Genomic DNA, 16,817 nt, shown 5'->3' with positions numbered 1-16,817 from the left:
GTGGTTTCCTTCACTTCTTAAGGTTTTCTTTAATTTCTTGTCACAAGTTGGAAGCTTAGCTGGGTGGGTCCTGCCTCTAGGTCACCAGTTCCTTTATTCCATTTAGCATCATACTTTAAACTTCTTATGTCCTTAAGCACTGGACTTAGCCCCATTATATTTCCTGGTGCCCCTTTTCAAACTGTACACGTTGTATTTCTCCTTGTTCAGCTTGCTTGTTCATCATAGGTCTGCTTAAGAGTGACTACTAATAACCACACGACACATTCAGTACTAGCCTCTGTTAATTGAAAACTCTTCAGTCTACTATCAGGCAGATGTGGGGAGGGGCAAGGCTAGAAAACAGCCACATTCTTTGCCAGAATATCACAAGAATGGTCTCAGGGCCACTTACTAATATTCTTCTCTTCTGAAACCTTGAGCCAAGCCATCATAATCTACACTGCTCTTAGTACCACTGTCTTCCCTGCTCTTATTAGTTTGGCCTAGTAACATCTGCTTAAAGCATTCAACTGCTTTCCTAATCCAAAGTTCACATTCTGTGAACAAGCTACTGGTCAGGCCTGTCACAGCAATACCCCAGTTCCTGGTACCAATTTCTGTGTTAATCACTGTTCTATTGCTATGAAGAGATATCATGAGCACAGCAACTCTTATAAAAAGAAAGCATTTTATTGAGACTTACTTAGAGTTTTGAGGTTTAGTCCATTGTCACCATGGTGGAGAGCATGGTGACATACAGGCAGGTATGGTTTTGAAGGAGTAGCTGAGAGCTTGCAACTTGATCCACATATATGAGACTGAGAGAAGAGAGAGACACTGGGCCTGCCTTGGGCTTTTAAAACTTCAAAGCCCACCCCCAGTGACACGTTTCTTCCATCAAGGCCATACCCACTTCAATGAAGCCATACCTCCTAATCCTTCAAAAGCAGTACCACTCCCTGATAACTAAGCATTCAACTATATAAGCCTATGGGGGCCATTCTCTTCAAACCACCACACCTAGACTGTATTCTGTTCAAACCACCACACTTAGATTGTATGGTTTCTTTTGATGTAGTTCTTGAGTTCCTTCTGATTTTCTCCTCTGTTATGTTCCCTGTGGCAGTTTCTGTTTCAAACAGAAACAGAATTTTTCTGTTTGAAACATAATTGCTCCCCTTCCCTCCCATTCATTACTCTTCATCTCACACAGGCTTAGAATAAGTCCAGATCCACACTAATATTTAAGTGGTTTCTTCTTATAGGTAATTTGAAAGAAATTGTGTTCTCATGATTCTTAGCAATACTAATCGTATAGATTATGCGTGATTTTGTCTTCTCCTCTGACTTGTATGCCTTCTTGAAGGATATTTGAATTCAGGTGGCTGCTTTTAAAAATCAGGCAACAAGATGTCTTTAATTTGGATCATCTATAGAAAGGCCTCTGAATTCCAAATGGGTTAAGAGTAGTACTTAGGCAGCTTTGAAGAAACCAAGGAGAACCATATACAAGCTCTGTCCAGCATCAGTTAACCAGATCCCATTGGCTGTCACCCTGTTTGGTTTAAAGTCGAAAACTTCAGGTGGATGGGAATGCGGCTTAATTTGGGTTTGGGGTTCTTGTGCAGCCTAAGCTGCTCACACTATATAGCTGAAGGTGGCTTTTCCTGCTGGTTCCATTTCCCACATATTGCACCATTTACAGTCAGCCCAGTGTGATTGTATTTCATGCTTTTCCTTTGAGGGCCTGCATCAAGGTTCAAGGGCTGAATCATTCCTTAACCTCTTCACTTTAGTAGTCTGAAAAATTGTATTGCTGAACATACTTAAAAAACAGTAAAGTGGCCCAGGTGTTGATGGCGCACACCTTTAATCCCAGCACTTGGGAGGCAGAGGCAGGCAGATCTCTGTGAGTTCGAGGCCAGCCTGGTCTCCAGAGCGAGTGCTAGGATAGGCTCCAAAGCTACACAGAGAAACCTGGTCTCAAAAACAAACAAACAAAAAACAGTAAAGTGGATACATGATTATTTTGGGGTCTAGACTTGAAGTAGCACAGTGCTTTGACTTCATAATTGTATATGAAATAGATCATAATTATTTTAGTGCCTAATTTTTGGGCTCAGGGAGAATTTTCTGCTTATTGAACAATCTTATTTATTTTATGTTTGTGTATTATGTATATGTATGAACACTGCACCTGTGTGGAGGTCAGAAGATGACTTTGTCTAGTTGGTTTTCTACTTCCACCTTTATGTGGCTTTCAGGGATTGAACTCAGGTCACCAGGCTAGCTTGCAAACTCTTTGCTTGCTAAGATGTCTTACCAACCCATTATTTCTATTTTTATCTATCTTGTATATAAAATCAAACACTGGAAAACAAGTATCCTAGACTTCTGTCTCATGTTTATGAAGGGTGATCACAGGTAAGCCCTGAGAGAAAAATCGAATTTATATGTAAAAGGATGCCTTTGTCACTAAGTTAAAACAGAAAACTTATTTTTCTGTTACAACTCCTGAAATACCTTTTTCCTATTTGTACTTTTTATAGATTCTTGTAGACACTGTTTGGGCTCTGTCGTACTTGACCGATGGAGGAAATGAGCAGATACAGATGGTTATTGATTCAGGGGTTGTACCATTCCTTGTGCCCCTTCTGAGCCACCAGGAAGTGAAAGTTCAAGTAAGTATTTTTATTTTATTTTTTCTAAATCATATAAACCTTTTCTTTTTATGATCAACCTTTCTACAACCAACCTTCAGTTAAGTCCAACAATATGTACCTCAGGATTGTTCTAGCTCATCTCCTGAACCCAAATTTCTTCATTTGCTTAATTTTTTAGCATTTCATTTATTTATGCCGTTAAACATAGACTTGGATGATTTCCATTGTCATTTCAACTAGACAGAAATGAAACTGCTGGTCTTCTCATATTGCTTCTCTTCTAGTATCCTGTTAGGAGACAGCGTTGTGCTTGTCTGCTGCTTACATTCCCCTTCATCTCTTCTGTTGGATCCTGGGTTCTCATTTGCTGTTGGATGCTTAGGTTCTTCCTTCATCCTCTTCTGTCTTCTCACTTAAGCTCTCAGTCTGCCTCTCCTTAACTGTCTCTGGCTGGGAGAGTCTTAGTAACCTTCCAACTGCCTACTCTCTGACTGCTCCACATGCTACTCTGTCACACTGCTGACCTAGGATAACATTAAACATAGGACTTTATTAAATGATAAACACAAATGTGTGCTGATTCAGGACCATATTAAAATCTGTGGTGCTGGTTTGGTCATAAATAATAACTTTTTTAAAGTTAGGACTTTATGATTTTTAGTTTCCACTTCTCAAAACTTTTTTAAATTCTATTTTTGTGTGGTGGTTGGGGGAGTTGTTTTTGTTATTTTTTTAATGTATTTTTGAGACAGAGATTCCTCTGTGTAGTCCTTGGCTTTCCTGGAACTCTGTAGATCATGCTGGTCTCTGAACTCATAGAGATTGGCCTACCTCTGCCTCCCAAATGCTAGGATTGAAGGCATGTGCTACCATTGCCGTGCCTAAAAACCTTTTTTCTAACAAATTTTCACATAATTTTTCTGTGGGGTTCCATAATTTTCCACATGAGATTACTGTTTTAAAAGTCATTGCTTAGTTTCGTTATGGCTTTGTTGTAGGGATGAAATGAATGTTAATCATTTGTGCCTCATATTCTCTCAGAGTTATGAAAAATATAGAAATGACAATTTCATCATTAACATACTTAAAATGTTTCTCCCAACTCTAGACTGCAGCACTCAGAGCAGTTGGGAACATAGTGACTGGCACTGATGAGCAGACCCAGGTGGTTCTTAACTGTGATGTGCTGTCCCACTTCCCAAACCTCTTGTCACACCCAAAAGAGAAAATAAATAAGGTAAAGGCGCACACTGTTCCTCCTTTTGTCTGTGACTGTTTCTTTGTTGTTATTATAATATGTTTTCTCATTCAGAGTCATGACACTCAAGATGAGAATGATTTTTAAGTGAATCTTTTATAATTGTACAGTTTCAGTTTCCTTTATTCCTACTATCATCACAGAATAAAAAATATTTATATGTTTATAGGTTGAGCAGTATCATTAAATTAGTAACCAATATGCAAAAAAAAAATCTCTCACTAAAATAAGTGGTATATAAAAAAAAGAAAAAAAAAAAGCCTGATCATTTACTCCCCTACAAAATTAGAATAGACATTAGGTTGTCATACCTACTTTTACAGATCACAAAAATTTATTCTTTTAAAAGTTTTGAAATTGATTTAAAAATTTATTATTAATTGTATAATACATAATTAAGTATTTAAGTAGTTTTATGGTTCACTTCACATAGCATGTTTTTAAAGTTCATTTAATAGAATGTTTTAGAATGCTCTGTGTGTGTCTAGAACCAAAGATTACTTTTATTATTTTTGATTCTGTGTATGGGTGGGTGGGCATGTGCATGAGTTCAGAGGCCAGGAGAGGCCAGAGGCATCAGCACTCCCTGAGCTGAAAGCACAGGTGGTTGTCAGCCACCCAGTATGGGTAATAGGAGCTGAGTTCTGGTTCTGGAAAAGAGCAGTCCATGTTCTTCACCATGGAGACATCTCTCCAACTTCCCTACTTTGTATTTTGAAGCAGGGTCTCTCATTGAACGTGAGCACTACAGATCCTTTTGTCTCTGCCTCAACAGTGCTTCAGGTACAGAACATGCCACTAAGCCTAACTAACCTGGATGATGGAGATTAGTCAGGTGATCGTCTTTGCAGGGCAAGCATTTTTACCAACTGAGCCACCTCCTCTAGCCCTGACTTGATTTGCTTTTATGGCTAAATAAGTTATTTTGTTGTGTGTATATACCACATTTTTTCCTCATGTCCCTGTTGATTGACACTGGGGTAGTTTTCACCTCATGACTGTTGAAATAATGTTGCAGAAAACACTGACATATCACTGAGACTTCACTCCTTGATTTAATTTCCTTTCTGACATAGCTAGAAGTTGCTGAGTCATGGTAATTGTATGTAGCTTTTTGAGGAACCTTCAAATTGAGTTTTGCTTTCTCTGTAGCTGTGTTTAGAGATGCTTGTCACCATACATCTCAGCATAAGTGCTGAGCACCAGAGCCTAACACCTTACCTACTGGTCCTTGTCCCCCACCTCATGCTTTCAAATAAATTAAAGCTCCTTACCAGAAGTAGTGTGACAAGTATTTGGAAATCCTATTCTTCAGGCCCATCTTTCACAAGGAGCTAATGTAAAGTACCCCAAGGGTAAAGATTTGGGTCTGTTTTATTTGCTGCTGTATCTCCACTGCTAGAATAGTGCCTAGCTTATAGTAGTAGGCTTACAGATTATTAAATAAATACTGGGTTAAGTGGATGCACTTAATTAAATGGGAGGTCTGAACTGGCTAAGTCCCAGGTAAAAATGATAGCCAAGTAAACCTGACAGCATGAGTAGGAGCTCTGGAACCACATGATGGAGGAAGAGAACCAAATCTAAAAGGTCAGAAGTCTTCTGACCTGCACATGGGTGTCATGGCATGCAAGTGCACATCTGTTTACTTGTGTACAAACACCAGACTCATATAAAATGATAGTAGGTAAAGTAAAATGGGAGGTCTTAACCAGTCACGTTTTAGACACTACTCAGGTTAGACACTCCTTGGGAGATTTTGTTACCAAATATTTAAAACATTAAAGAGAAAACTAAAACATTAAAGGTAGTTTTTCCAATAAAAGTGGCCCATATTTTGTTCATTTCAGGAAGCAGTATGGTTCCTTTCCAATATAACAGCAGGCAATCAGCAGCAAGTTCAAGCTGTGATAGATGCTGGGTTAATCCCCATGATCATTCACCAACTTGCTAAGGTCAGTCATATCATGGATCATTATTTATTTTAATTGATTACAACCCGGACTTTTGGATAAAGAATTTATTTTGTGAATTTGTTTTTACTCTTCAGGGGGACTTTGGAACACAAAAGGAAGCTGCTTGGGCAATTAGCAACTTAACGATAAGTGGCAGAAAAGATCAAGTAAGTTTGAAAAAATTTAACTGGTCACCGTTACTAATTCCAACAAGCGTACTTCTTTCTTAGTTTTAGAAGTTACTGAATGTTTTCGTATCTGTACTGACGTTTTTAGAGGGAATAAAGAATTACACTCATAAAACCCTGTCTTATGTTGTATTGTCTAGGTTGAGTACCTTGTACAACAGAATGTTATTCCACCATTCTGTAACTTGCTGTCAGTAAAAGACTCTCAGGTGGTTCAGGTGGTTCTGGATGGTTTAAAGAACATCCTGATAATGGCTGGGGACGAAGCAAGCACAATAGCAGAAATCATAGAAGAATGTGGAGGTAAGTGGAGTTCTACAGTACTAGTTCCTTTAAGCTTAGTTTATTAGACAGTTGTTATTAAGTGTTCAGAGGATTTTGCTGGTCTTACCTTATTAGCATTACTAAAGGATTTTCACAAAAAATACAGTAGTTCGTACTTTAGAAATACTGGTCATGGGGCTGGAGAGATAGCTCAGAGGTTAAGAGCATCACCAACTGCTCTTCCAGAGGTCCTGAGTTCAGTTCCCAGCAACCACATGGTGGCTCACAACCACCCCTTATGAGATCTGGTGCCCTCTTTTGGTGTGCAGATATACATGGAAGCAGAATGTTGTATACATAATAAATAAATAAAATATTTTTTTAAAAAAGAAATATGACCAGTATGGAGTCAATTTTCCTGGAGATTGATGAATTTTAGAAAGTACTCAGTATTACACTGATTTGTTTTCCATTGCCATATCAAAAATATCTGAGGCTGAGTGCTTATAAAAAGGTTTATATAGGTCAGAATTTTAGAAAGTGAAAGTGTAAGACAGAATGGTTGTCCCAGTTTGTGTATAATTTATGGGTATGCATGCCTCTAGTGAAGTCTTCCTGACTGGGGCAACAGGACAGAACACATGGGAGAGAATAAAGGAGAGACCCAGGGACAGATTCAGTGTTTTGTAATAGCTTACTATTGTAAAATGAAACTAAAGATGGTTCTGCAAAAGTTTTGCTAATTTTTCTAAGTACCAGACCCCCAGCATTGAACCTTCTTCAGTAGGCCCCATTTCTTAATGGTTTTCAAAGCCTTCCCAACAAATCAATAGTGAGGACCAAAGTACTGCACAGTGTACAGGAGCATGTTAAAAAGTCCAGTGGACTACTAGAGTAGATAAAAGCTTTGTTTAATCCATTTCTCAACTCTAGACAAAGCCAACACATTTTTTTATGTTGTACATATTACCATGTGTCTGGGTGGACCCTTCTTTGAGAAGTGGTTGCTCAATTGTGTGTCTTGTTTAAATTCTGTAAGTTGGAGAGGCTTTTGGGTTCAATACAAAAGTGTGTTGAGATAATAGGACTGAAGTCATTAAGTATTGTCATTTCTAGTAAGGACATGATGAAACTTGTACTTAAAAACTCTGTTCTTAAAAGGTACCATATGTACTAAAAAGTTTAGTGATTTGTTTGATTGCATTTTTGTTGACTATATGGATAGTTTATCCAGGTTATGCTTTAGAGAACATAAATGCAGTAGCACCACAGATCAGTAAAAACAAAAAGGTTAATGGAAATTTTGCCCAAGATCATATAAATAGCATTTATATAAGCAAAACTCACATGGAGCTTATCGTACTATTTGTGCTCATTCTTGTGTTAAGATGTCCTATTTTTGTTTTTGTTTTTTGCCATATTATGTATCTTAATCGCTGAGCTTTTTTGTTTTGTTTTGTTTTGTTTTGTTTTTTTTCGAGACAGGGTTTCTCTGTGTAGCTTTGGAGCCTATCCTGGCACTCGCTCTGAAGACCAGGCTGGCCTCGAACTCACAGAGATCTGCCTGCCTCTGCCTCCCGAGTGCTGGGATGCCTAGCAAGATGTCCCATTTTTAAGATAAAAATTAGCTTTATAATCAAATTTACAGAAAATTTGAATAACTTAGAGAATTCTTTCTCTTTAATGTTAAGCTGTATTTTTCCCTATTGGAGTAATAATCACAATATATACTATAATCTCATAAAGCATTTTTTATTTGTTAGTGTTGATTCCCATTTCTCCATTTTTTTTTGATTTGTATATTATGTTTTAAAAGTCTGCTATTTCAATATGTTGAAAAAGATACCTCCAGGATAAATAGTAAGGTTTTAAATTTATAAACTTGTACATATGGTACATGAAGTTCATGGTACATTGGAAATATAAAAGATATTCTCAGGTGAGCACAGGTGTGCAAGACTATATGTCGCACTTGATAGAATCAGAGGATCTGAGGTTCAAGTCCAGACTGGACTACAGTCTTGTCTTACATAACCTGAAAAGGAGATCAGTCATGAGTGTTACGGGAACTTCCTTTTCCTGCTCCCTATACCTGTAGGTCATAACCTTCACTTTTGTTTATTCGTTTGTTTTGTTTTGAGACAGAATTTCTCATATAGTTCTGGCTGTTCTCGAACTCACTCTGTAGCCAGGCTGGCCTCAAACTCACAAAGATCTTGGCTATCTCTGTCTCCCTGGTCCTGGGATTAAAGGTGTACGCCGTCACTACTCCTGTTTACTTTTTTAAATGCAGTGTTTTTGATGTAAAGCTTCTATCAATTAAGTTCTCAAAACTTACATTCAGAAAACAGGGGAAGAGGAAAAGATACTATATGAGATAGTGTGATTATATTGAAACTTTTTGGGAGGTTTTCAGACCTTGTACTGGCATTAACTTGTTGCTCTTTGACCAGAAACAAACTCTATTACATCTCTACTGGATGGTTTTGGTGGTTTTTTTCTGTTTCTCCAGAGATCAGGGAATCTCAAATGTTTTTAAGGAAAAAGGAAATAATGGGATGGTGGTTTGGTTTTTATGTGTTACTTTAGACTGTCATCTTTTTTTTTTTTTAAGATTTATTTATTTATTTGTATCAGCATGCACACATTTATTCCAGAAGAGGGCATCAGATTCCACTATAGATGGTTGTGAACCACCATGTGGTTGATGGGAATTGAACCCAAGTCCTCTTAACTGCTGAGCCATCTCTCTAGCCTATAGACTGTCATCTTTAAGTGGAGACAAGGCATATTCTGAGGTTCATAGGGTTTTTCTATAATTAGATTGTGCAGATTCGTGATTACCTTAATTATTTTTATATTCTTTGTCAGGTTTGGAGAAAATTGAAGTTTTGCAGCAACATGAAAATGAAGACATATATAAATTAGCATTTGAAATCATAGATCAATATTTCTCTGGTGATGATGTAAGTAAATACTAAAGTACAGATGTCTGCGTGTAGATTGATATAATGGCCATTTACTTAGAATTTTTCTCTTATTGTTAGTGTGCGTGAAATTTGTAATGTTTTCTGTTAGATACTCCATTAATCACTTTTCTTACATACTTTATCCAAAATTTCACTATAAGGTAAAATTATAAAAGCATTTCTTGTTACAGTTTTAATCTATTTTCTGGAAAGAAATAATTCTGGAAATGACATTCAGATAGATGAAGTATATCTGCAGATATAGGAACTTAAGCCAGGCACTTTTTAAAAATGCATATTGAATTGTATTTGTTTAATTTCTCAATAAAATTATCACTCATTTATCTGGGTGTTTTTAGGCAGTTAAAATATTCATTTGGAGTTTCCCCTTTATTTTTATAGATTGATGAAGATCCTAGCCTCATTCCTGAAGCAACACAAGGAGGTACTTACAACTTTGACCCAACAGCCAACCTTCAAACAAAAGAATTTAATTTCTAAGGTCTATTAAGTGCAGCACCTTTTATTCAATACAAACACCACCAGATGGCCACCAAGCGATAAGACAGCAAGCAACAGAAGGCTCCCAGCTCTCTTGCCTCTTCGTTTTGATGCTTCTAAAGCAAGCCATGTCTCAGTCACTTTGCAGTTGCCAAAAGTCACTCTCACATGGACTGTAAATGCATATGCATGATTTCCTAAACTGTTTTAGAATTCTCCTTAACAGTCTCAACTACCCTATTTTTCCATGTTCCCTGGTGCCACATGCTACAACTGCAGTCTCCAGTTAGAATGTTCCATAGTGGTGGCAATCGGCTGTCCACTGATACTGCTTTGGAAAAAGGTGCGCTGTGGATCAAGACACTTTGGTATGATGCTCATTCATATTGGAAGACTACAGAGGTGCAGTGTGATCTGAGCCTCCATTATTGTCCTCCACAAACATATTTTCATATTCTTATGTGGAAGAATTAAAGTACAAACCAAATGATTTTCATTGGTGGAACTGACAAAAAAAAGTAATAACTTAAAAACAAGAAACTTGGTTATTGATTAAAAAGATAAGTTTTTTAAAACTGTACTTCACTACCATGAATTGATGTGTTTATTATCTGCCTCAGAAGCCAGGGTTGGAGCAAGAGCTTTAGATATAAATGGTAATTAATGCTTCCGCCATTATACCTAATTGTTGAGAACAGCAAACCCTATTTGACCACTCACTTCAGCCTGTGTGTTCCTGCTGTTTTGAATAATCAAATGCTGTGCATGGTCTCTACCTGAGCTGCAACCTGTTACAGACTTGAACTTCTGTTAAGTTGAAAGCAAGAGTCCCTGACTACAAACCATAGGTAAATAAATGAATAAGTCAAAGCAAGGATGGAAAAGGTCTAAAATACTCATTGCTGATGTTTTAAGATAGTCTTGCTTTCAGCTTCCGGGAGTTAATTTTGTTTTGTTTTGTTTTACTTTGATAATCGGATATGGTTGATTTATATTGGGTTTAAACTGTGGAGCTTTCATGTTTACTGTAATTTAGTCTTACAACATTTTTTACTTAGTAACCAGTACTTTTGATAATGTGGTGGCAACAAACCAGCAACTATTCAGAAGTGTTACAAGACTTCATTCTTGAGTATTGGGGAGCTCATTCCGATCCCACTCAAAGCACCTGCACATGGTAAAGAGAAACCAAGGATCTGTATAGAGGAATGATCTGCAGTTATTGAACTAGCCTGATTTGCAGTGATCTTTAGCTCTGCAAAATCTCATATTACTGTGTAAAGTCATTGCTTTTGGCAAATTGTCTGGCCCAGTTATTAATGAATGAATATGGATTTGAAATTTTTTTAAACTAAATAATTTGTGCTGTCACAGAAATGGTTTTGTTGCTCTTGTTCACTGGGTATAATTTCCCAATGCATTGATGTGAAGGGATAGAAATCTAAACTAAGTTAGTTTTCAGATGGGGGGTGTGTTTACTGTGATGAAGAGGAGACAGATGCCATCAGAGCTTTGTGAATCAGCTGGGGTGTTTTCACTGATAAACAACACATAGCAGGTGTGCTTCATTACAAATATATGTATCTGCCAAGGTGGAGCCACTTTAAAGAGTGAGTTTTGTCTTGTATCTAAAATGGATACAAGCGTATGTTTAAACTGCAAGATTTTTACTTGCTAGAGAATCTGTTTTAATATAGTGGTTTGGCCTCTGATTATTTATAGGTTTTATAAATTTTAGAATCAATTTCTCTTTAAGGTGGCTCAGATTTTTCAACTCTTGTGCACATAAAATTGAGTTGAAGTTCATTGTGCCTTTTTTCTTTACCCAAATTTTGAGTTAAAGCTTCATATGGTAACTGCATCCTGTTCAAACACTTGTCTAAATTTTGAAACTGTGTAGTGTTCACTAAAAGTAGGAATAACAAAGTTGGAATGAATTAAGGTCACAAATTTTGGTGAAACCCTTAAAGTCCAAATCTTCTGGACAGTGTGATTGTCCCCTTCCAGTGTAGTTTCTTCTGGACCCTTCCCACTCAACTGACAGTTACCTTTTCAGATTTGCACACATTGAGATTAAATTGGGCCTCTACTGTGATGATTCCCATTTCCTCTCTCGTCCTAAGTGCAAACTAACCTTTAAATAACATTAGCATCAAGTAGTGCAGACTTGTGTGCATCTGCTTGATTCAGTTTGCTGTGACCTTACAGTTTTGAATTGGAATCACACCATTTCGTAGATAAAGGAAACTGAGTGTATTGCTGCACTTTTAAGTTTTCAAAACAGTGTTTTAAAATTGCATTGTTTTTATTTTTTTTTAAACTCAGTTTAAAAATGACTAAAATGTTCTTTCAAAAGAGGCATCTAAACGTGTTCCTAATTTTGTATATGGGCTTAGGTTTTGTAACCAATAAAAAAGCTGCTATCAAATATGATAAAACATTGAAAGATTTATTTCTGAAAATAAGTGTTTAGCTTTGTTTTCTGTGTGGTTAAATTTAAATTTGAAATTATCTTCAAATGCCAGCCACAATAATGGTAAAGTATGAGCGACTGTCACTGTATTTTGATACCACCTTTATGCCATAACCGTGACCAACCAATAGCTACTCTAGAAGTATCAACATGTGTATAATTCCCTAAGCTGTCAAAACACTGAACCAGAGAAGTCAAGTCCAGGTGCTGTCTGTACTGATCTCTCTTCCACTCTCAGCCAGGTTCCTTCCTGGCTTCTGGTGGTGACAGCAATCCTTGGTTTATAGGTTCATCCCTCCATTCTCTGTCAGTTTTTGTGTATTGAAACACTGTAAGTTGGGGGGGGGGGTGGACACTTGTTTGAAAAGATGATGTAGTTATAGTTTTGATGAAACAAACCAACCATTCAGATTAATTCTGCCTAACCTTTGAAGGCATGAAATTGTAACAGAAAGTAGTCATTGAAGCAACCCTGGAAGCGTTCCCTGTAGAGGTAGACGTGTAGCTCTGAATGAAATTGTGGATTAATTAGAAGAACAAAGGAGCAGCCAGACTTTTGAGTAGGAAATATTCTTCTGTATACTGCCACTCCAAACTGCTTTAAAAGAAGCCAGTGTACAAGTAAATCAAGAAGATACTACTATTTCTCCATCATTTCCTTAGGAGCTGCATCCATTAAGGGCTTTCATTCCAGGTAAACCAACAGCACCTGGCTTTCAGATAGCCTTTCTGTGATAGTTAAATTTTCAACATTTTTTTGACCTGAGTTTTAATCCTCTGGAAACATTTAATTAACTCTTGGGGGTGTAATTTCTCTTTGTTAAGGTGATTCTTAACTCAGCTGACCCCTAAAGTGCTCATGGACCCACCTTGAAGCTTAAAAGAAAAATTTTCATGCAAGAGCAGAAGACTGGGACAGGAAGACTCTCAGAATGTACATAGAGACCAGTCATCAAGAAGGGTTTTCTGGCTGTTCGGTGGTGGCTCACACCTTTAATACCAGCACTTTGGAGGCACAGGCTGGGAGTTAGAGGCCAGCTTTGCTCTACAAAGCAAGTTCCCAGACAGCCAGGATTTTACACAGAGAAACCCTGTCTTGAAAAACCAAAAAGCGGGGAGGGATGATGGGAGGGCTTGGGAAAAATGGGTGTAGGGATAGGGGATACAATCTGTCCCCATTATTGCTTGCCTCAAAAACTCATTTCAGGACATTTCAGGGTGTTGGGTAACTGTTCTGAAGGTGTCTTCCTGTGCACTGTGAGATGACTAGCCTCATCTGTGACTTCTACTCAGTAGGTTGTCGTAGTACCTCATCCTCTTCCGGTCCTGACAACTAAACATAACTGAATATAGACATTGCTAAATGTCCCCCAAGGGCCCAAACTTCCGGTCTAGTACACCATTAGTCCAAGTCAACTCCTGTAGAAAAGGCCCAGCTGAAACAGTTGCACAAATGTGTATGTTGTGTGAACAGTGGTAGTTTATTGTCAGCAACTTCAGTGAGTTAGTGTTGGCCCCAAAAGTCAGCATAGTTTGAAAACTTTTGTTTTATGTTCATCACTTCCGAAGGCACACAAGAAAGAAGTTCCCTCGGGAAGCTTAAAGTTTATTATGTAATACAGGAGAGACATAGAGAGCTTGAGTGGCATGCTCTAGGTCCTATTACAAATCCCAAAACCATTAAATAAGTAAAAACTACCATTCCTAAGAAACCACATTGCCAAAAAAAAGGTAAAAGAAAGAAACCACATTGCCAGGCAGGGGTGATGCATGCCTTTAGTCCCAGCACTCGGGAGGCAGAGGCAGATTTCTGAGTCGAGGCCAGCCTGGTCTTAAGAGTGAGTTCCAGGACAACCAAGGATACACAGAGAAACCCTGTCTCAAAAAAATCAAAAACGAGAGGCTGGGGGGGGGGGGGATGGAGCTTGGGTTGAGGAGGGGATGATAAATCTCTGGAAAGGAGTTTCTTCTGCAGTGCCCCTGCTTACCATAAAAATTATCATCTACCTCTTGAAAGGCTCCCTTTCAATGATGGTGTCCAAAGACAAGACCTTGTATGTAAAGCTGAAATATTAAGGGAATGTCTTCAGGGAATAGCAGCTTTTACCAGTTGTATGTAACTGTAAACCTAGGTGTGTGTTATAGAACATACATTTACATTTATGTGGTAGTTTAGAGATAAAATCAGATTTTTGAGGCAGCCATTTTATGGGGTAGGGTAGAGAAGTAATGAGTCACTCCAAAGAACTTAGTCTTCGTTGTTGGCTGCTGTTGCTATGGAGTTCCTTCCTATCCCTGAACAAACTCACCTCTCTTAAGTGGCCATCATTACAAGTGTGCTTGGAATTACAGTTTGGCTTTTTTCATAGTACAGAAGGCACTGTTATTCTTACAAGACCCCCCACAAACACCAGAGCACCCATGTGTGACACACACCCCACACACACACCGTAAAGGCCTTATTGAACCTGCTTCCTGTCAACTTAAACAGTCTATGGACCCAGTTTCATTCCATCCTCTTGACAGTTCTAGTGTGGGGAGGAATTTTCAGTTACTGTTCACCTCTAACTTAGACTTAAATTTACAACCTAAACTTCCTTTGCCTTGCCTGTCTGAAATTTAATAAATTTCATACTATTTCAGTCCAATTTTCCTTATAAAATGTCTTTATCTATGCCATGTCAGTGTCTTCGTTTTTTTGTTTTTTTAATTATTTTGACTAAGCCTTAAGAAACATAAAATCATTATTGAGCATCCACGCTAGGTACTATTCGAGAGCATAAAATAAACATCAGGAGTCGGCCTGGTCAGAGAGGTCAAGGCTACTGAGTGTTTCCACAGGTCAGCTGTGCTTTTGATTCACTGCTGTCCTCTTGACCTGGGAAGAAGCTCTGCTCAGCTGTGTTTTCTCCAAACTAGGAAGCTGACTGCTCAAAAGCAGGGGTTAATTGGGCAGGTTGGCTGGAAAATCTGAAGGTGGGAAAAGTGCACAGAGGCATTGTGGTGACCACAAAAGGGAGTGAAGGATTGTGATTAAAGACCAAGGGAGAGGAGAATTAATAGGGCCAAATGGGCCATGATAGCTAGGGGCAGACAGCACAGCCTGGTGGCCATCCATAGGATTTCATCACTGTGAGCAATGGGAAATTGGCACAAGAGGGCTAAGAGGAGATGGTTTTGGGGCTGCAGAGATGTCTGAGCAAAGAGCACTTGCTCTTGCAGGAGTCCTGGGTTTGGTTGCCAGCACTCACATGACACTTTACAGCTGTCCATAACTCCATGTCCAGTGGACCCAGTGCCCTCTTCTGGCTTCCGTGAGTGGCAGACACAGATACCTAACCCACTTACTTATGCAAAAAGATGAATGTTTAATAAGGGCAGTAGCTGGTAACAGTTTGATGATTAGATGATTAGTCACATTAGTGAGGGCGAAACAGGTAAAGATGAAGTGCACGTGTCAGAAGGTGCTTGCTTGGCAGCGGTACACACTGGGGTGGTGATGCCTGGGATGTGCAGTCTGTGAAGAGGAAGTATTAGGGTGGTCCTTGGTTTCTGGATGTTTCTAGATCTGAGGGAATGGAATTAACTTGAGACACAGGAAAGAATCAGACCTAGATGTGCCAAGTAAATTAAGTTGATTTGAAACACTGGAAGGACTGATGAGGAAGTCACCGGTCAGAAGGAGCTGTTGCAGTGTGGAGGTGAAGGCAGAAACCTCTGAGACTGAAGAGCAGGGGCAGACTAGGATGACTTTTAATCTAAGCTTTACAATTTTTTTTTTTTTTTTTTTTTTTTTTCCGAGACAGGGTTTGTCTGTGGCTTTGGAGGCTGTCCTGGAACTAACTCTTGTAGAGCAGGCTGGCTTCAAACTCACAGAGAAACAGCTGCTGGGATTAAAGGCATACCCCACCACCACTGAAAACTTTTATATTTCTTAAACTGGGTATATATGTATGTGAGTGCTGTGTGGCAGTGGCCAATACAGGTCGTTGGACCCCCTGAAGCAGGAGTTACAGGTAGTTGATGAGGTGGGAACTGTACTCACACTCTCCGGAAGGGCAGGAGCCATCTCTCCAGGCCCTTAATCTAAGCCCTTTCATCTAGCAGAAGACAGGTTAGTTAAGTGTATTGCTTTTCTTGCTGATGTGATAGAAAGACTGACAGTAGCAATCTAAGAGAGAAGGGGTTTGCTTTGGCCCCCAGTTCGTGGGCACAGTCCATTGTGGCAGGGAATTCGTGGCGGCAGGGGCTATTGGCAGCTAGTGAAGCTTGCATCCACAGGCAGGGGGCACAGTGAAGCATGCCAGTGCCTTACTTCTCTTTCTTCTGTCCTGATCCCACCCTGTGGAATAGCACCTTCCCACTGTCACTAACTTAATCTAGAGAACCCATCATAGGCATGCTCAGAGGTTCATCTCTCATGATCTTAGAGCCTGGTTGAGAAATACACCGACCAAAGTAGCAATCAGTTTTCTGTTGACTGGCAGGATTGGCTCTGCTCCCGCAGTCAGCAGTTCTTGGACAGCTGGAATATGCCAGATCTGCAATAGGTGTCAAGTATCCC

At 38.9% G+C, this 16,817-nt stretch overlaps 1 protein-coding gene across 1 annotated transcript in view; it reads left to right on the top strand.

Moving 5' to 3' along the window:
• Positions 1-12,218, top strand: part of Kpna3 (karyopherin subunit alpha 3) — an 82,435-nt gene extending 70,217 nt beyond the window's left edge. Inside the window, exons 11-17 of the mRNA XM_027390380.2 lie at positions 2,532-2,663; positions 3,754-3,882; positions 5,754-5,858; positions 5,954-6,025; positions 6,187-6,349; positions 9,182-9,276; positions 9,682-12,218. Coding sequence (XP_027246181.2) covers positions 2,532-2,663; positions 3,754-3,882; positions 5,754-5,858; positions 5,954-6,025; positions 6,187-6,349; positions 9,182-9,276; positions 9,682-9,780 — 795 coding nt within the window. The 3' untranslated portion in view covers positions 9,781-12,218. The remainder of the gene's footprint in view (positions 1-2,531; positions 2,664-3,753; positions 3,883-5,753; positions 5,859-5,953; positions 6,026-6,186; positions 6,350-9,181; positions 9,277-9,681) is intronic.
• The last annotated feature ends 4,599 nt before the right edge of the window (positions 12,219-16,817 follow it).

This window comes from Cricetulus griseus (assembly GCF_003668045.3).
Source record: "Cricetulus griseus strain 17A/GY chromosome 1 unlocalized genomic scaffold, alternate assembly CriGri-PICRH-1.0 chr1_1, whole genome shotgun sequence".
Classification (NCBI taxonomy): Eukaryota; Metazoa; Chordata; class Mammalia; order Rodentia; family Cricetidae; genus Cricetulus; species Cricetulus griseus.
This window is presented reverse-complemented; position numbering and strand designations above follow the sequence as displayed.